This window comes from Corythoichthys intestinalis, chromosome 13 (assembly GCF_030265065.1).
Source record: "Corythoichthys intestinalis isolate RoL2023-P3 chromosome 13, ASM3026506v1, whole genome shotgun sequence".
Classification (NCBI taxonomy): Eukaryota; Metazoa; Chordata; class Actinopteri; order Syngnathiformes; family Syngnathidae; genus Corythoichthys; species Corythoichthys intestinalis.
The window spans coordinates 4,942,478-4,962,467 of record NC_080407.1 but is presented as its reverse complement, the minus strand read 5'-3'; the positions used below and the strand labels follow the sequence as shown (position 1 = coordinate 4,962,467).

Below are 19,990 nucleotides of genomic sequence, written 5' to 3'. Positions count from 1 at the left end.
TGATCATTTTTCCCGATCATATACATTTTGGCAATGCATTAAGAAAAAAATGAATAAAACTCGGACGACTATATACATTCAACATACAGTACATAAGTACTGTATTCGTTTATTATGACAATAAATCCTCAAGATGGCATTTACATTATTAACATTCTTTCTGTGAGAGGGATCCACGGATAGAAAGACTTGTAATTCTTAAAGGATAAATGTGACTTTGCATATTGTGACGAAATATTGCCATCTAGTGTTCTAGTGTTTGTTGAGCTTTCAGTAAATGATGCTGCAGCCATTTAACTTCTGCCCAAATGCATGATGGGAAGTGCAACCATGACTGTGCGTAGGGGCACCAATTAATATATCTTCTCTGCGTTGGGAAAGAACATAGGGTGTTAAGAAAATGATCAACCACTAACTTTCTTCCCCACATTGCCTCCCATGTTGTTTATAATGGCTGAGAGAGGTATTGTAAAGCTTTAGCCACTTAAAAAATGGCTCCGCTGTCAAAATTCTCTCTACTAATTATACACTGCCTTTTAGCACTATCTATTGGTAAAACGGAGTCTTTATAGATTAAATGCGACAATGCGTGAGTAGGTCGTGCAGCGCATGCGTTAATTACTCAACGTGATTAATTTAAAAAAATGAATTGCCTCCGATAACGCAATAATTTTGATAGCCCTACTCTAAGCCAAAACTAGTCTAGATGAGTGTAAGACATTTTGTCTTAGAAAACGATTAAAAATATATATATATATATATTTAAAAAAGGCATGTCCGATATTTTTTTGCCGATTCCGATACTTTGAAAATGAGGTGATCGGACCCGATCGATCGGGACATCTTTAATTAATAGTGATTAAAGTAAATATTTCTTATTCCAATGCACATTTCCAACTAAAATGTAAAGCCCAGAGTACGATAACATTAAATAACATGTGATTTATAAATGAGTCGGCTAAATGCAAAAGTAATTGGTGATTAATCGACGGTCAAAATAATGGAAAATGCTCCAGACAATGATTCATCATCAGTGGTGGGACATATTAGCATACAGTACAATTTCCAGGACACGACGGGGATATTCTGTTGGACAAAGCTTTGAAATAGTGTGCCAGGAACAGGCTGCACCATGCAAGGAGTGATGAAAACAGCCGCGGGCGTCGCTTTCGGGAAGCACAAAGTGTTACAGCGGATGGGATTGTTGATTGTTGTAGGTCTGATCATGGGTCAGACTTTAACAGTAATTTCTTTTTAGTTGAAGGCCCACAGTCTGAGCTTCACCCGCCTCCACGCGCCCTGGCCCGTTTTGTGCAGGGAGGCGGAATTTCTGAAAATTAAAGTCCCGACCAAGACGGTGAGATCTCTTTTCTCATTTCTGGAATCTTCTGCAGAGTCATTTGATGTTCCCATGTTGCAACAGAGCTATGAAATTAAAGAGGAAAGCGCATTCAGCAGCAGCGTGTGGAGGAAGCTGAAGCAGCCTTTCCAACCCAAAGTGCCCACTCAGGATCATGGACCCACCAAATTTCTCACTCACTGCTTTTCCAGGGATAAACTCCACCTGTGAGAACAAAAAAAATCTGCTATTTTCACTAGTTTGTACCATTAAATGTGTGATTTCTTGTGTGTTTGTCAGGTACAACATCACATCAAAAGACACATTTTTTGACAACGCCACAAGGGGCCGCATCGTAAGTGTTGCACATTCGTCATTCCGGAATTGAGTGTGACGGTGTCGGATTTGTTCCAAGGTGTACGAGATCTTGAGGAGGACTGTTTGCGCGCGGACCTGTCAAACTATTGGTAAGGAGTAGGGCTGTCAAAATTATCGCGTTAACGGGCGGTAATTATTTTTTTAAATTAATCACGTTAAAATATTTGACGCAATTAACGCACATGCCCCGCTCAGATTAAAATGACAGCAGTGTCATGGCCACTTGTTACTTGTGTTTTTTGTCTCCCTCTGCTGGCGCTTTGGTGCAACTGATTTTATGGGTTTAAGCACCATGAGAATTGTGTAATTATTGTCATCAACAATGGTGAGCGACTAGTTATTTTTTGATTGAAAATTTTACAATTGTTATTAAAACAAAAACATTAAGAGGGGTTTTAATATAAAATTTCTATAACTTGTACTAACATTTATCTTTTAAGAACTAAAAGTCTTTCCATCCATGGATCCCTTTAACAGAATGTTAATGTTAATGCCATCTTGTTGATTTATTGTTATAATAAACAAATACAGTACTTATGTACAGTATGGTGAATGTATATATCCGTCTTATGTCTTATCTTTCCATTCCAACAATAATTTACAGAAAAATATGGCATATTTTAGAGATGGTTTGAATTGCGATTAATCATGATTAATTAATTTTTAAGCTGTGATTAACTCGATTAAAAATTTTAATCGTTTGACAGCTCTAGTAAGGAGGTGCTGCTGCTATTCTCAGCCAGATGAAATCATTATAATATAATCACTTCGCAAGAAATCAATTAGGCCAGGTGAATGACTATGCTGTATTTTAAATTTCTAATAATGACTAATTTTTAATGTGTAAAATTTAGGGCTGTCAAATGATTAACATTTTTAATCGAGTTAATTACGGCATAAAAATTAATTAATCGTAATTAATCGCAATTTAAACCATCTATAAAATATGCCATATTTTTATGTAAATTATTGTTGGAATGGAAAGATAAGACAAGACGTGGGGTGGCGTGGCTCAGTGGTAGAGTAGTTGTCCCCCAACCCAGAGGTTGTGGGTTCGATTCTTCACCCTGATGAACTCGCCTAGGTATCCTTGAGCAAGATACTGAACCCCACGTTGCTCCTGGTGCTGTGTCACCAGTAGGTGAATGGCGAGATAGTGTAAAGCGCTTTGAGCGCCTTGAAAGGTGGAAAAGCGCTATATAAGTATAACACCACCAACACCAAGACAGATATATACATTAAACATACGGTACATAAGTACTGTATTTGTTTATTATAACAATAAATCAACAAGATGGCATGAACATGATTGACATTCTCTTAAAGCGATCCATGGATAGAAAGACTTGTAGTTCTTAAAAGATAAATATTAGTACAAGTTATAGAAATTTTATATTAAAACCCCTCTTAATGTTTTTGTTTTATTAAAATTTGTAAAATTTTCAATCAAAAAATATACTAGTAGCTAGCCATTGTTGACGTCAATAATTACACCATGCTCCCTCATGGTACTGACCCATAAAATCAGTTGGACCCAAACGCCAGCAGAGGGCGCCAAACAACAAAAAACAAGTAACAAGCGGACATTACACTGTACTGTCATTTTAGTCTGTTTGAGCGGGGCATGGGCGTTAATTGCGTCAAATATTTTAACGTGATTAATCTAAAAAATTAATTACCGCCCGTTAACGCAATAATTTTGACAGCCTAAGTAAAATTTAACCATATGAAAACTACTATTCATATATTTTTAAACTAACCAAACTGATTTACTGGGGAATTCATCACACTTGAATACATTCAGTGGTATGAAAAAGTATCTGAACCTTGCAGGCATTTCTCACATTTATGCTTAAAATCACCATCAAATGTGATCTGATCTTTATCAAAATCACACAGATGAAAAAACTGTCAGCGTGAACTAAAACCACCCAAACATTTAGAGATTTTCATATTTTAATGAGGATAGCATGCCAACAATGACAGAAGAGGGGAAAAATAAGTAACTGAACTCTCCGCCTAGGTAGGCTTAAAGAGCAATTGAAATTTTTACCCAAAAATTTAGGTCAGGTGTGTGCCCAATCACTGATTTAAAGCTGTCCTGCCCACTATAAAACACACACCTGGTAAGAATTGTCTTGATGAGAAGCATTGTCTGATGTGCATCATGGCTCGGTCAAAAGAGCCGTGTGAAGACCTGCGATCAAGGATTGTTGAGTTGTATAAAGCTGGGGAAGTATACAGAACCATCTCTACAAGTCTGGATGTTCGTCAATCGACAGTCAGAGAAGTTGTCTACAAATGGAGAGACTTCGGCATTGTTGCTTCTCTCTCAAGGAGTGGCCGTCCACCAAAGATGACGCCAAGAGTTCAGCGCAGAATACTCAGAGAGGTAAAAAAACAATCCTAGAGTGTCTGCTAAAGACTTACAGAAATCACTGGCACAGTCCAATACCTATGTGCACAAATCAACTATATGTAAAACAATGGCCAAGAATGGTGTTCATGGGAAGACTCCATGAAGGAAGCCACTGCTGTTTAAAAAAAACATTGCTGCTCGTCTAATGTTCGCAAAAAGACATTTGGACACTGCACAGAAGTTTTGGCAAAATATTTTGTGGACTGATGAAACCAAACTTGATTGTTTAGGAGTAAGACACAATGTCCTGTGTGGAGAAAAAATGGAACAGCTCACCAACATCAGCAACTCATCCCCACCGTGAAGCATTTGGTGGGAGCATCATGATTTGGGGCTGTTTTTCTGCCTCAGGGCCTGGACAACTTGCAATCATTAATGGAAGAATGAATTCAAAAGTTATAGCAGGAAAATCTGAGGCGTCTGTTAAACAGTTGAAGCTAAAAAGAGGATGAATGCTGCATCAAGACAATGATCCAAAACACAGAAGTAAATCAACTTCAGAATGCTTTCAGAAGAACAAAATACACGTTCTGGAGTGGCCAAGTCAAAGTCCAGACTTGAACCCCATTGAGATGCTGTGGCACGACCTAAAAACAGCAATTCATGCCAGACATCCCAGATATCTGACTGAACTACAGCAGTTTTGTAGAGAAGAATTTGCCAGGATTAGTTCTGATTGATGTGCCAGACTGATCTGCAACTACAGGAATCATCTGGTTAAAGTTATTGCTGACAAAGGGGGGCCACAAAATATTAAATTTGATGGTTCACTTACTTATTTTTCCCCCTGCTGTGTATGTTTGCTTACTATCCTCATTAAAATATGAAAACCTATAAATGATTCGATGGTTTTAGTTAAAGCAGACAGTTTTTTTATCTGTGTGATTTTGACAAAGATCAGATCACATTTGGTGTTTATATGCAGAAATGTGAGAAATTCCAAAAGGTTTAGATACTTTGTCATACCACTGTACATTTGAATCAACAAATTAAACAAAATTGACCAAATTCGTGAAAATAAAACACTTATTATAAACATTTAATAGTTAAATGACTCCTAAAGAAATAACCATTTTAGGAGAGTAAAAATATAATCGAGCAAATATGTGTCATGTATGTTGTTGGCTTACCCATCGCAGCAGAAGGTGTGAGCCGGAGGAAAGTGCCTAAGCTGGAGGGCAAAAACATTGAAAGAAAACACAATTGCATGTCTTTAACCCAAATTCTTCCCTGCTTGTCACATAACCAAACACACAGAGATCCCCTCTTCTCATCGGCTTATTGCATGCCTCCTACATCTACAAGTGGGTCATGCATCTTGAATCCTCATGAGTGTGTACTAGCCTATGAGGTTCATTAATAGCCCAGCTAATCACAGCGCAGTCCACTTTGAGCCACTTCATTGACTTATCACTTTGATGAAAGAGCCCTGTCCACCCTGTCCTCCAATGCGCCGCCGTCCGGAGCTGGCATTCACAGGTCGGGTCATTCCTTCCCCTGGAGGGAACTAAATGCGGCGCTCCCAGTTTGCCTGACACCGAAAAGCCGATCTAAAGTGGCGCAGGATAATAGTCATTGACTGAACTGCTACTACGCTAGTATCCGCGCTAATCGCTTGTTTCATTTGTATGACCTACAACAGGTATCACAACATTGATCGCAAAGGGTGTCTACGACGCTGCCTTCCCTCTTCACGATGCAAGTTTTTACCTCACGTTCACTCTGATGACAACAAAATGTGATTTATTGACTGTAAATTTTCCGATTTCTCTTATCCTTCAGGGAGATTACAATGCGACCGGACACCCCGAGGAGAGAAATGACCGACAGGTACTTATACGTTCAATCGAAGTGCATTTCACGGCCTTTGACGTTAATGGCAACAAATGACTTCATTCTTCTTTGTTTATATAGGTTCTACATGAAGAGTGGGCCAGATACTCGGCCTTCTACAAGTACCAGCCTATTGATTTGGTCAGGTGAGTTTTTCACATGAGGCAAGTGTAGGCGTACTAGTTGTCTAATTTAAATTCTAACCCAAAGGAAGTACTTTGGAGAGAAGATCGGTCTGTATTTTGCCTGGCTTGGCGTTTACACTCAGTTGCTAGTGCCAGCGTCCATCGTGGGAATTATTGTGTTTGGCTACGGGGTTGCAACAGTGGATACCAATATACCCAGGTAAACACATGGCTTTTTGTAAGTTTTCTCTCCCAGTAATTGTGCTGTCGGCCTCAACATACAAAGTAATAACATCACAAAGAAACAAAAGCAAACTCTTTTTCATGCAGTAATCTATTGAAACATGTGTTACTTAGATGTTCGTTCTTTCACCTGCACCTGAATGCCACTTTATCAATATTTCGAGAGACAGCGAGAACCAAAAGTGGTATTTGCCATGTGGCAGAATGGAGTTTGCTATGTGGCCTTTTATTGCCTTGTGGCAAAAAATGTAGCATTTTTTTGCCATTTGGCAAAATGGATTTTGCCATGCAGCTTTTTTTTTTTTTGCCATTTGGCAAAATGAATTTTGCCATGTGGCATTTTTTTGCCATTTGGCAAAATGGATTTTGCTATGTGGCATTTTTTTGTTTTTTTTTTGTTTTGCTATGTGGCATTTTTTTCCCATGTGGCAAAATGGATTTTGCCATGTGGCTTTTTTTTGCCATTTGGCAAAATGGATTTTGTCATGTGGCTTTTTTTTTGCTATGTGGCATTTTTTTGCCACATGGCAAAATGGATTTTGCCTTGTAGCATTTTTTTTTGCCACGTGGCAAAATGGATTTTGCCATGTGGCAATTTTTTTTTTGCCATGTGGCATTTTTTTGCCATGTGACAAAAATTCATTTTGCCATGTGACATTGTTTTTGCCACGTGATATTGTTTTTGTCATGTGGCAAAATAAATTTTCGCATGTGGCAATTTTTTTGCCATATGGCATTTGTTTGCCGTGTGGCATTTTTTTCCCATGTGGCATTTGTTTGCCATGTGGCATTTTTTTTTGCCATGTGAAGAATTGATTTTGCCATGTGGCATTTTTTTGCCATTTGGCCAAATGGATTTTGCCATATGGGTTTTTTTTTTTTGCCATGTGACTTTTTTTTTTTTTGCCATGTAGCAAAATGAATTTTGCCATGTGGCATTTTTTTGCCACGTGACAAAATTGATTTTGCCATGTGGCATTGTTTTGACATGTGGCAAAATGGATTTTGCCATGTGGCATTTTTTTTGCCATGTGGATTAAATTGATTTTGCCATGTGGCATTTTTTGGGGGGTATGTGGCGACATGGATTTTGGTATGTGGCTTTATTTGTTTTGGTATGTGGCATTTTTTTTTTTTTTTTTTTTTTTTGTATATGGCATTTTAGCAGGCCATGCACGTCCATATTTTTCATTCATATTAAATGGCAGAAAAACATGTGTGGCTGTGATTTTTTACCATACACTTACTATTACAGCATGGCATTACATGGCAAAAAAAATTGCCACTTAGCAAAATCGATTTTGCTACATGGCAAAATCCATTTTGCTACATACCAAATACCACTTTTCATTCTCTGCCTGGGTGCATTTTTCTTAAATACAGTATTGCAAAGCACTTCAAACCCAACAATAAAAAGAGGCCCCAAAACCATGCAGCTCTAGGATTTGGACCAAATTTTGCATTTTTTTTTTTCTCCTCCCAAGCCTAGAAATGTGTGACGAGCGTCTTAATTTCACAATGTGTCCTCTCTGCGACGGAGCCTGCGACTTCTGGCGGCTAAGCACGGCCTGCGGCACGGCCAGAGCCTCGCACCTCTTCGACAACCCCGCCACTGTCTTCTTCGCCATCTTCATGTCGCTGTGGGGTAAGCGTGCAAAAACACATTCCACATTCGCCATCCGTGGCATCCAAAGAGAAATAAATAAAATACAAACTGTTTTTTTAAGGCATATTTGTGAGGCATTCAAAACTCTTATTTTAGCCGTGTTGTTCCTGGAGCACTGGAAGCGTCGCCAGATCAGTTTGAGCTTCAGCTGGGATTTAACTGGCATCGAGGATGACGAGGTAGAGCCGTAAACGGCATGCGGCGCGTGTGCCAAAAAGATGATGATAATTCCGTCTTTTTAACCACAGGAACATCCACGACCAAAATATGAAACCATTCTTCTTCAGAAGAGGCAGCGGAAGCAGAAAAAGAAGAAAAAAAAGAAAAAGAATCAGGTAGGAATGGGTGGAATTTTGAGAGGAACCTTGGGAATGATCTAGATTTTCTCTAAATCGGGTCAGTCATTCCCTTGTTGGTCCACATACACTGTCACAGTGACAGTGCAGACATATGAATTCATTTATATGGTAATGCGCCATCCCCAAAATGCTGGCGCCAAACAAATCCCTTGTGTTTCCAACATCGTGTGTTTGTGTAACCTGTCCTTCTGTCCTGCAGCCAGTGAAGCAAGAGGATGGGACAGTGACAGGGAAGGACAGATGGAGGAGAAACCTACTTTTAGCAATGGCTGCAGGAACACCGGTAACCCCCCTTCCTACCTCCCTGTTTCCCTTTTATTTCTCTTCCAGCATGCTAAGGGCTATCTGTTCTTCTCTTCCTGTTCCATCTTCTGGCTTCTGCGCTTTAAGGTATTTATGTGAGTCTGAATGATATCAAACCTGATGATATCAACATAGTCCTCTTGTAGATTACATTTTGACCCTCTACTTCCAATTTTCTAAAATGGCGACAATCAACAACAAAAAATTGACTGTGACGGCCGACGCTTCAAGAATAGATGGAAATTGGACTATTTCTTCACTAAAATATGCAACAACTGTGTCTTGCCTCATTTGCAAAGAGACAGTAGCTGTTTTTAAAGATTTCAATGAGGCGATATTACCAAACAAGACACACTGACATGTACGATTACAGGGAAGATACGCAGCGAGAAATTGAAGCAACTTGAAGCTAGTTTGATTTTATAGCAGTAGTATTTCACAGGAGCCCGAGAGTCGAAAGAGAACGCCACAAAGGCTAGTTGCGAGATTGTTGAAATTATTCATTAGAAAAATAATCAAGCAAATGTGACGCACTGAATGGCTTGCAAATTTTTGCTTAAATATATTGTTCTACGTAAAGGTCGGCCCCCCACATTTTTACCGCGCCAAATCTGGCCCCCTTTGCAAAAAGTTTGGACACCCCTGGACACCCCATCAATATATTTTTAGAACTCTTTTATCACAAGTTTTTTGCAAAATCCGCGATACACAGACGACTCGAAAGTTGCGCCGCAAAGTAGCGACGGATCACTGTATATATATCTTTTTTGTCAAGTGTATTTTTAAATCCAATTCCGCTCAGGAGTGGGCTGTCTCTGTGCATGAATGTGTGTGAACGGTTGTCTGTTTGTCTCACTGTCATCCCTCCTATTGACTTGCCTGACTGGCTCGCCGCCGAACTAAACAGCGTCTTCAAGGTCTCCGCACTAATAAAAGCAAATAGAGCAGCTGCTTTATATAACATGACCCACTTGTGTCACTTTTCATCCGAGATGTTTCTGATGCTCTTCCAACCGGTCGGCACGACCCGGGAAGTTATTCTCGCCCTTTTTATTTATTTAATTTTTTGGGGACAACATTCCATGCCAAAAAGATGCTGTCGTGGAAGTCCTGCGTCACCGTTCCGCTCAACCTACGTGAAATGAAGCCTTTACGCCAGCCAATTAGAATGACATGAAGCGACATATATGAATGGAGGAAGCAGTAGCACACACTTCACATCTCACGTCCAAACAAATTAGTGTCTCAATCTTAGCCAGTAGGGGACAGCATGTAAACAAGTGTCATAATGGCTAGGATACCTGATGAATTTTCTGAATGTGTTCTCCAATCAGGGCCGGATGTATGGGATGGCCGGGGTGGGCACGGCCCACCCAGACGTGAGTCGTGTCCACTAGGGTTGTTCCGATCATGTTTTTTTTTTGCTACCGATCCGATTCCGATCGTTTTAGTTTGAGTATCTGCCGATCCCGATATTTCACGATCCGATTGCTTTTTTTTGCTCCCGATCCAATTCCAATCATTCCCGATAATTTTTCCCGATCATATATATTTTGGCAATGCATTAAGAAAAAAATGAATAAAACCCAGACGAATATATACATTCAACATACAGTACATAAGTACTGTATTTGTTTATGATGACAATAAATCCTCAAGATGACATTTACATTATTAACATTCTTTCTGTGAGAGGGATCCACGGATAGAAAGACTTGTAATTCTTAAAGGAGAAATGTGACTTTGTATATTGTGACTAAATATTACCATCTAGTGTATTTGTTGAGCTTTCAGTAAATGATACTGTAGCTATGCCCAAATGCATGATGGGAAGTGGAACCATGACTGTGTGTAGTGCTACCAATTGATATATCTTCTCTGCGTTGGAAATAAAATAGGGTGTTAAGAAAAAGATCAACTACTACTCTTCTTCCCCACACTGCTTCCCACGACCTTTCTAATTGTTGAGAGGGGGATTGTAAGGCTTTAGCCAATTAAAACAAGGCTCCAAAGGCTGCCAAAATTTACTCTACTCATGTTACGCTGCCTTTTATCTCTCTATATAAGTAAAACGGCGCCATTACAGATTGAGCGTGAGTGGATCGTGCAGCGCATGCATTAATTGCATTAAATATTTTAACGTGATACATTTTTTAAAAAATTTATTACCGCCGTTATTGGGACAAACTTGATAACCCTACCTTAAGCCTAAACTAAAGACTCTGGATGAGTGTAACATATTATGTCTGTAACGTAAAATACAATTAGAAAACGATTTAATTTAAAAAATATATGTATTAAAAAAAGGCATGTCCGATATTTTTTTGCCGATTCCGAAACTTTGAAAATGACGTGATCGGACCCGATCGATCTAGTGTCCACCCAATCAAAATGTCCGGAATATCTATTGTAGCGTCGCACTGGATATAGAGAACGCATGGAGAGTTGGTCTCACCTACTTTTTTAATGCAGGATTAACAGTTACTGTTGGCCGCAACCACGCCGAACAAGCAGTCGCCAAAACAAGCTGTTTTTCCAACCTCGTTTGTTATTCGCGCGCTTCCTCTCTCTCTTCTAGACACATTCTCGCAGTCGGACATCCGGGCATTAATGACCTCACCAGCCACAACAAAGCGTCACCATATTGAAATGGGGGCAAAACACGAATCACAAGCAGTTGCTCTGTCGTGCATTGTAGTACAAACACGTTGAACTTTTGTCTTATTTGCGGTCTTTTTTTCCGTCGGAATGACTAAAAGTTGCCGTTTTGCGGGTCGTAACACAAGGAAGAGTTCGGAGCCGCATTTGAAGTTCTTCATTCTTCCTCGTGAGAAGAAAAGGACAAGCAAATGGCTGAAAGCAATCAATCGAGGAACAGTAAAAGAAGACGGTTCCGTGGACCATTCTCGCCAGTGGGAACCTAAATCCAGGCAGATTTACGTTTGCAGCCGACATTTTATTACTGTTGAGTAAACTTTAATTGATTTTTTTTTTTTTTTTTTTGCCCCAATTAGCTGCTAGGATTCAATACACTAGGCCAGGGGTACCCAAACGTTTTCCTGTGAGGGCCACATAACTTTTTCCTTCTCTGATGAGGGGCCGGGTCAGTTTGTAACAGAAAAAGTGTGATGATTGCAGGAGTGCCTAAATGTAAAAATTTATTGTTTTTGAGAAAGCCACAATCAAATAACCCTTTCTGAATTCTTCATGGAACAAAAGTAAATAAAATAATAATATAATATAATAATAATATAATATATAAGGCTGTCAAAATTATCGCGTTAACGGGCGGTAATTAATTTTTTAAAATTAATCACGTTAAAATATTTGACGCATTTAACGCACATGCCCCGCTCAAAGAGATGAAAATGACAGCACAGTGTCATGTCCGTTTGTTACTTGTGTTTTTTGGTGTTTTGTCACCCTCTGCTGGCGCTTGGGTGCGACTGATTTTATGGGTTTCAGCACCATGAGCATTGTGTAATTATTGACATCACTAATGGCGAGCTACTAGTTTATTTTTTGTTTGAAAATTTTACAAATTTTATTAAAACAAAAACATTATGAGGGGTTTTAATATAAAATTTATGTAACTTGTACTAACATTGATCTTTTACGAACTACAAGTCTTTCTATCCATGAATCGCTTTAACAGAATGTTGTTAAAGTTAATGCCATCTTGTTGATTTATTGTTATAATAAACAAATACAGTCCTTATGTACAGTATATTGAATGTATATATCCATCTTGTGTCTTATCTTTCCATTCCAATAATAATTTACAGAAAAATATGGCATATTTTATAGATGGTTTGAATTGCAATGAATTACGAATAATTAATTTTTAAGCTATGATTAACTCGATTAAAATTTTAATCGTTTTACAGCTCAAAATATAATATAATATAATATGATATAATATAATATAATATGATATAATATAATATAATATAATATAATTCCGGGGGCCGGACTAAATGTGGAGACGGGTCGTATCCGGCCCGCGGGCCGTAGTTTGGGGACCCCTGCACTAGGCAGTGGTTATTATTACCGTAACCGACAACTCGCAAAGCGTTATTTTTCTTTTGCCGTGAACTGCTCTGATCGGTCAATCGGTATATTATAGGCCTGGTGGGAATTGGTTATTTTGCCGTGACGTGTTCACGACTAAATAACGCTTGGAGGCGAATTACCGGTTACGGCAGAACTAATCACTCCGTATATACTACCAGTTTTCTTAGTTCAACACATTACATATTCCACGTAATTGATAAAGGTCAACTTACTGGGTGACTTTATGAGGTAGTTGTAGATGTTTCCGAACTCCACTGCAGGCAATTCCTTTGGATTGTTTATCCGGCTATCAGCTGCGACTTTGTATGGGCAGATCTGCAGGGCAATACACGCTAATTTTAAGTTGTATTTCCTCCTCGCGTCTGTCGGCAGTGACTCGTGATAATGATTTGTCATGTTTAAGTCGTTTTTATGGAAAAAAAAGACGCAAAACACAGTTAAAATATATGAATTTCAGACGTTTGTCGACGGATGTTTACCTGTGCGTGCCCCCATCTCAAAATGGCGACACGTTGCTATGCGAGAGGACGTCATCTTGACATTACGCCGACTTTGAGAATAAGTAGATAGATGAAATAAATAAATGAACAAATAAATATACCCCCCAAAAATTAATGCAGCCTCAACGGGACACAAGCCAGTGTCCAACTTGCGCCAGTCCCAAGCCCGGAGAAATGCAGAGGGTTAAAAAAAAGCCTGCATTGGGTGTGCCCCCTCAAGATTTCTTAGTGCCCACTCTGGTGGGTAAACCTAGATCCGGGCCTGTCTTCAGTGGTGTATTTTAGTGACAGGTTGAAAAAAGAAATTTGAAAAAATAAATAACAAAAAGGATCAAACAAAGACAAAAAAATCAAGTAGTGAGAAAAAGGGAGGGTGGCTGAGTGGGAGTGAAGCGTGTTGGGCAGGAAGCCGGAGGTAAGATTAGTGACTAGGAGTGGGAACCTCTTGGTACCTCACGATACGATACGATTTGCGATAGAAAGCTCACGATAACGATGATCTGACGATACAATGATTATCAATACATTGGTCAGGAAATCATTCTAGAATATTCTACAAACAACTAATGAACAGAAAAACAAGCTTCTGCTGTGAATAGGAATATGTTTAGCACTAGTAGACGTCCAATCCATTCGAAGTGGGAGGGTGGCAGCGAATGAACATTCGTTCATTCGCTGCCATCCCTCCCACTTCAAACGGATTGAACGTCTATGGCTGTCAGTGGCAGCCAATTCCAGGCAATGAGGTCATTTTGGGCTATTTAAGGTTATTTACCTGTTGATTTTCAGTTACTTCCTGTTGATTTTAGGGTATTTTACGGGTCACTTCCTGTTTATTTTGAGTTACAGAACAGGAAATGACCTGGGAATCCCCCAAATTAATAGGCAGTGACTCAAACTCAAAAGGAAATGACTTGTAAATGCCCTGAAAATCGGACAGAATGACTGTAAATGCTCTAGTTTCGAATAAACGAACGTTCCCAGTCTAAATGGATTCAGCGTCGTGCACCGTCACCGCAGCCTTAGAGTTAACTGAGACACTATTATGGTGGAAGATTTTGGTAGCAATTTGTTGGTTCCCTTTTATTTTTTTGTTTAGACATTGACACTTTTTTAAAAACGATTTGTCACACCCCTATTAGTGACCATCACTATGATGACACACGTCTGTCTTCACACGTGTTTGATTTTAGGAAAAGTAATGTGCTGTTGGATCAGAAATGATGGAATTGCGTTATTTCATTTGATAGCATTTTAACATTAATATTAGTTGTAGTCGTAGTAGTAGTATTTAATTAGGGAAGCCTGAGAGGAAAACATACATTGAGATATTTTGGACACTAGATGGAGCCATTGAGTTTCCAATGAGTACACCAATCGCCTGTGTAAAATTTTTTTTTTTTTTTCATTGAACAATAAACATACATCCATACATAAAAACATACATATCAAACAACAGTAATTCAGAAAAAAACAGTTCACCTATTAAAAAAATCCTTATCAACAATATTTCCTCTCACTTAGTAAGACACACAAAAATAATTTGTACATTAAAAAAAAAAAAAAAGAAGTCATATACCAAACAATTTCGCGTAAGATTCTAGCACAGACTTGCATTTTGTATTCTGTATTATATTAAGTGATGTGAAATACGGTTCAATTTCAACCAAAAATAATTTAAAACTTGGATTTACATTTTGAAATTTCGATTTATGAATATATTTCCCCAACAATATATAAATATTCAATATTGTGTATATATTTTTATCTTTGGATTCAAATACAGTAATAATTGTTTTTCCTTCCAATGCAACCTTTTGTCTAGTATGCAATAAAATATAGTTTCGAATCGAATCGAATTGACTCGATGAGTCCAAAACTTTGCAATCATGGGGCAACCATAAAACAAATGAGGTATACTTTCAGGCTCAGTCTTACAAAATGTGCATTTGTTGTCAACATCCTTAAAACGGGACAAGTACACATTAGTTGGGTATATTTTATGCAAAATCTTCAAACGAATTCCCTTACTTTGTTAGAAACAAAAAGTTTAAAAGGAACAAGCCATGCCTCTCTCCATTTAATACGATCAAACTGCGCATTCCAGGAGAATTTCCCTCGAGGGACAATTTTTCTATTTCTACAAAAAGATTCCTTTATATGTTTGTTTGTACAGTTTTTGCTCAAAAGCTCTATACCATTTAAGTAAAGGATATTCTCATTAACAGGTTGCTCATTCTGACATTTATAATCTTTTAGTAATTCTAATATTCCACTGGGGATGGAGTTAATTACAGAATGAAATTCTTTAAATTTAATGGGAAATCATTTTTGTATGAGAAATTCGTCATAAGAAAGAAGCTGTCCATTACCTTTAAATAAATCTTTCAAGTATATAATGTTCTTATCAATCCAATGTTGCATGAAGAGTGAATTGTTCCGTCTTGTTAAATACTCGTTATTCCAAATAATAGATTTGTGTGGGGAAAGGTTATGGGAGTGACATAACTTCCAAGACAACAAGGGTTGTTGATAAAAACCTGACATTTTAAGTGGAAGTTTCTAAACTTTGTACCTGTGTAAATTAATACAATATCTATAATCATTCTTGGTAGGTTGCCATTGAGAAGTTAACCTGGAAAGACCGCCTTCCTGGATATTGCATTAATGTTTCCTCCATTTTGTTTATGGTGAGTGTACTCATACTTAACTCCCTGCCTGCCATTGACAGCGATTTATGTCCACTTCATTCGTACCAGTTCATGAGCTTACATTTTATGAATTATATTTCTTTGTCTACAGTTCGGATTGACCTTTTCAGCCGTTTTCGGCGTCATCATCTACCGCATTACAGTGTCTGCGTTAATGGCAATGAGCCCTGACCCGGAGACAAAGTCCAACGTGCGCGTGACAGTGACAGCTACGGCAGTCATCATCAATCTGGTGGTTATTCTCATCCTGGATGAAATTTACGGCGCCGTGGCGGTTTGGCTGACCGAGTTAGGTATTTCAAACCCGGATTCCTGCATGAAACGACATCTATCATTCACTTCATTCCCTGTTTTCCAGAGATTCCCAAAACGGAGACCAACTTTGAAGAGCGCCTTATCCTCAAGGCCTTTTTGCTCAAATTCATGAACGCGTACGCGCCCATTTTTTACGTGGCTTTTTTCAAGGGAAGGTATGTCGTCCGATTCCGCCATCCCGTGTTTGCAAATAGTCAAACGAATTTTTGCATACGTTAGGTTTGCAGGTCGACCGGGAAGTTACGTGTACGTCTTTAACGATTATCGAATGGAAGAGGTGAGCGTTTTTAACGACAACGTAGAATTCTTTTGATTAATGGCAGATTGTTTTTGCAGCACCTGATCAAGAATACGCAAACTAAAATTGCGTGTGTGTTCCCTTTAGTGTGCACCAGGTGGCTGCCTCATTGAGTTGTGCATCCAGCTCAGCATCATCATGCTTGGGAAGCAACTCATCCAGAACAACATATTTGAGATCGGCATCCCGTAAGTAGGACGCATTTCTCACATACAATGCTGGCCAAAAGTATTGGCATTCCTGCAATTCTGTCAGATAACGCTCAGTTTCTCCCAGAAAATGACTGCAATTCCAAATGCTTTGGTAGTAATATATTCATTTATTTTGCTTGCAATGAACAACGCAAAAGAGAATGAGAAAGAAAATTAAATCATCATCATTTTACACAAAACTCCAAAAGTGGGCCGGACAAAAATATTGCCACCCTCAGCCTAATACTTGGTGGCACAACCTTTAGACAAAATAACTGCGAACCACCGCTTCCGGTATCCATCAATGAGTTTTCTTACAATGCTCTGCTGGAATTTTAGACCATTCTTTTTTGGCCAACTGCTCCAGTTCTCTGAGATTTGAAGGTTGCCATTTTCTGATCTCGCCACAGGTGTTCTATGGGATTCACGTCTGGACTCATTGCTGCATGGCCACTTTAGAGGTCTCCAGTGCTTTCTCTCAAACCATTTCCTAGTGCTTTTTGAAGTGTGTTTTGGGTTATTGTCCTGCTGGAAGACCCTCTGAGGGACACCCAGCTTTCTCACAATGGGCCCTACATTATGCTGCAAAATTTGTTGTTAGTCTTCAAACTTCATAATGCCATGCACACGGTCAAGCAGTCCAGTGCCAGAGGGAGCAAAGCAACCCCAAAACATCAGGGAACCTTCGCCATTTTTGACTGTGGGGACCGTGTTCTTTTCTTTGAAGGCCTCGTTTTTTTTCCACGTAAACTCTATGTTGATGCCTTTTCCCAAAAAGCTCTACTTTTGTCTCATCTGACCTTAGAACATTCTTCCAAAACGTTTTTGGCTTTCTCAGGTAGGTTTTGGCAAACTCCAGCCTGGCTTTTTTATGTCTCTGGGTCAGAAGTGGTGTCTTCCTGGGTATCCAACCGTAGAGTCCCTTTTCATTCAGACGCCGACAGATAGTACGGGTTGACACCGTTGTACCCTCGGACTGCAGGACAGCTTGATCTTGTTTGGATGTTAGGCAAGGTTTTTTATCCACCATCCGCACAATCTTTCGTTGAAATCTCTCGTCAATTTTTCCTTTATGTCCACATCTTGGAAGGTTAGCCACAGTGCCATGGGCTTTACACTTATTGATGACACTGCACACGGTAGACATAGGGATATTCAGGTCTTGGGAGATGGACTTATAGCTTTGAGATTGCCCATGCTTCCTAGTAATTTTGCTTCTCAAATCCTCAGACAGTTCTTCGGTCTTCTTTCTTCTCTCCATGCTCAATGTGGTACACACAAGGACACAGGAAAGAGATTGAGTCAACTTTAATCCATTTTAACTAGCTGCAACTGTGATTTAGTCAGCAGGGCCGAAAACCAAAAGTGTTTTTTGCCATGTGGCAAAAATTTTTTGCCATGTGGCATTTTTTTTACCATGTGGCAGAATGTTTTTGCCATGTAGCATGTGGCAAAATTTTTTTGCCATGTGTCATTTTTTTTTTTGCCATGTGGCAGAATGTTTTTGCCATGTGGCAAAAAAATTTTGCCATGTGGCATTTTTTTTGCCATGTAGCATTTTTTTTTTGCCATGTGTCAAAAACATTATGCCACATGGCAAAAAATATTTGCCACATTGCAAAAAAAAAAAAAAAAAAAAAAGGCACATGGCATAAAAATTTTTTGGGGGGCATTTTTTTTGCCACGTGGCAAAATGTTTTTGCCATGTGGCAAAATGTTTTTGCCATATTGCATTTTTTTTTTGCCATGCGGCAAAACGTTTTTGCCATGTGGCATTTTTTTTTGCAACGTGGCAAAATGTTTTTGCCATGTGGCAAAAAATTTTTGCCATGTGGCATTTTTTTTGCCATGTAGCATTTTTTTTTTTTTTTGCCATGTGGCAAAAACATTATGCCACATGGCAAAAAATATTTGCCACATTGCAAAAAAAAAGCCACATGGCATAAAATTTTGCCACATGGCAAAAACATTTTGCCACATGGCAAAAACATTTTGCCATGTGGCAAAAAAAATGCCACATGGCAAAAAAAAATGCCACATGGCAAAAACATTTTGCCACATGGCAAAAAAAATGCCACATAGCAAAAACTTTTTGCCACATGGCAAATACCACTTTTTGTTCTCGCTGTCTCTCGATTTAGTTATTGCCACCACCTGTTATGTGCCACAGGTAAGTAACAGGTGCTGTAAATTACACAAATTAAAGAAGCATCACTTGATTTTTCAAAGGGTGCCAATACTCTTGTCCGGCCCATTTTTAGAGTTTTGTGTAAAATGATTTATTTTTTTTTTCCTATTCCCTTTTGTGTGTTTTTCATCGCAAGCAAAATAAATGAAGATATTACTACCAAAGCATTTGTAATTGCAATCATTTTCTGGGATGAATTGAGCATTATCTGACAGAATTGCAGGGGTGCCCATACTTTCGGCCAGCAGTGTAATCGCTTCCTTCCACGTCGTCTATGTAACATTGTTAACATAAATTTCCGTCCCGACAGGAAGTTGAAGAAGCTGGTGCGTACGCTGAAGGATAAAGGAGGCGCCGAGAAGGAGGAGGAAGAGGAGAGGCCTCCCCAGCAGTGGAACCTGGACTACGCCCTCGCTCCCTTTGAAGGCCTCACGCCGGAATACATGGAAATGAGTGAGCACATCCACACAAACGCGACGCAAACGACCTCAGCTCAGGTGGTGAAGCGAGGCGCTAAGCTCACCCTCTAGCACTCATGTCTCTTTGTTTGGCTGCGTGGAGTCCTGAGCCGCCGGGAAATCCCCCTTCACACGCTGATTAAATTCCACCACACGGACCAGCTTGTCCTGTCTTTTTAAAGTCATCTATAAATCGGATTAAAGAAAAAAAATACACAAATTGAATACTAGAGCGCTTGTTAAAATATCAGGAGTGAACAGCAAATTTACAGCAGCAAAATTACACAATGAGTTCTTTTTTTATGTGAGATTACATAAGGGAATGTTCCTTTTTTAAAGTTGTTCCGTTTTGAGTTGTGCTTTCATTAATTACACATTTCATCTTTATATATTGTAAATTCCGTAGTATAAAGTGCACTTGACTATTAAGCAAAATATACATATACGCCACACCTGACCATAACCTGCAGGTGCCAATGTCCTATGATGGGATATTTAAGTAAAAAGATTCTCCACAGAAAGACTTCATTGATTAAAAAAATGTCTTTATTAACCAAACTGCAGTGGTGGATGAAGTAGTCACTTTTTAA

General features: G+C 39.0%; 1 protein-coding gene across 3 annotated transcripts in view; it reads left to right on the top strand.

Annotated features, from left to right (window-relative positions):
* Window positions 1–19,990, top strand: part of ano2b (anoctamin 2b) — a 64,641-nt gene that overhangs the window by 26,930 nt on the left and 17,721 nt on the right. For 2 of the 3 annotated variants that reach the window (XM_057854405.1, XM_057854406.1), the window contains 18 exons: window positions 1,259–1,357; window positions 1,424–1,566; window positions 1,640–1,694; window positions 1,755–1,806; window positions 5,779–5,834; window positions 5,919–5,966; window positions 6,051–6,115; window positions 6,180–6,314; window positions 7,822–7,982; window positions 8,100–8,182; window positions 8,252–8,338; window positions 8,562–8,645; window positions 15,855–15,929; window positions 16,042–16,243; window positions 16,309–16,420; window positions 16,485–16,542; window positions 16,651–16,751; window positions 19,253–19,395. In XM_057854405.1, coding sequence (XP_057710388.1) covers window positions 1,259–1,357; window positions 1,424–1,566; window positions 1,640–1,694; window positions 1,755–1,806; window positions 5,779–5,834; window positions 5,919–5,966; window positions 6,051–6,115; window positions 6,180–6,314; window positions 7,822–7,982; window positions 8,100–8,182; window positions 8,252–8,338; window positions 8,562–8,645; window positions 15,855–15,929; window positions 16,042–16,243; window positions 16,309–16,420; window positions 16,485–16,542; window positions 16,651–16,751; window positions 19,253–19,395 — 1,759 coding nt within the window. The remainder of the gene's footprint in view (window positions 1–1,258; window positions 1,358–1,423; window positions 1,567–1,639; window positions 1,695–1,754; window positions 1,807–5,778; window positions 5,835–5,918; window positions 5,967–6,050; window positions 6,116–6,179; window positions 6,315–7,821; window positions 7,983–8,099; window positions 8,183–8,251; window positions 8,339–8,561; window positions 8,646–15,854; window positions 15,930–16,041; window positions 16,244–16,308; window positions 16,421–16,484; window positions 16,543–16,650; window positions 16,752–19,252; window positions 19,396–19,990) is intronic. The other variant, XM_057854407.1, reaches the window with a different exon arrangement.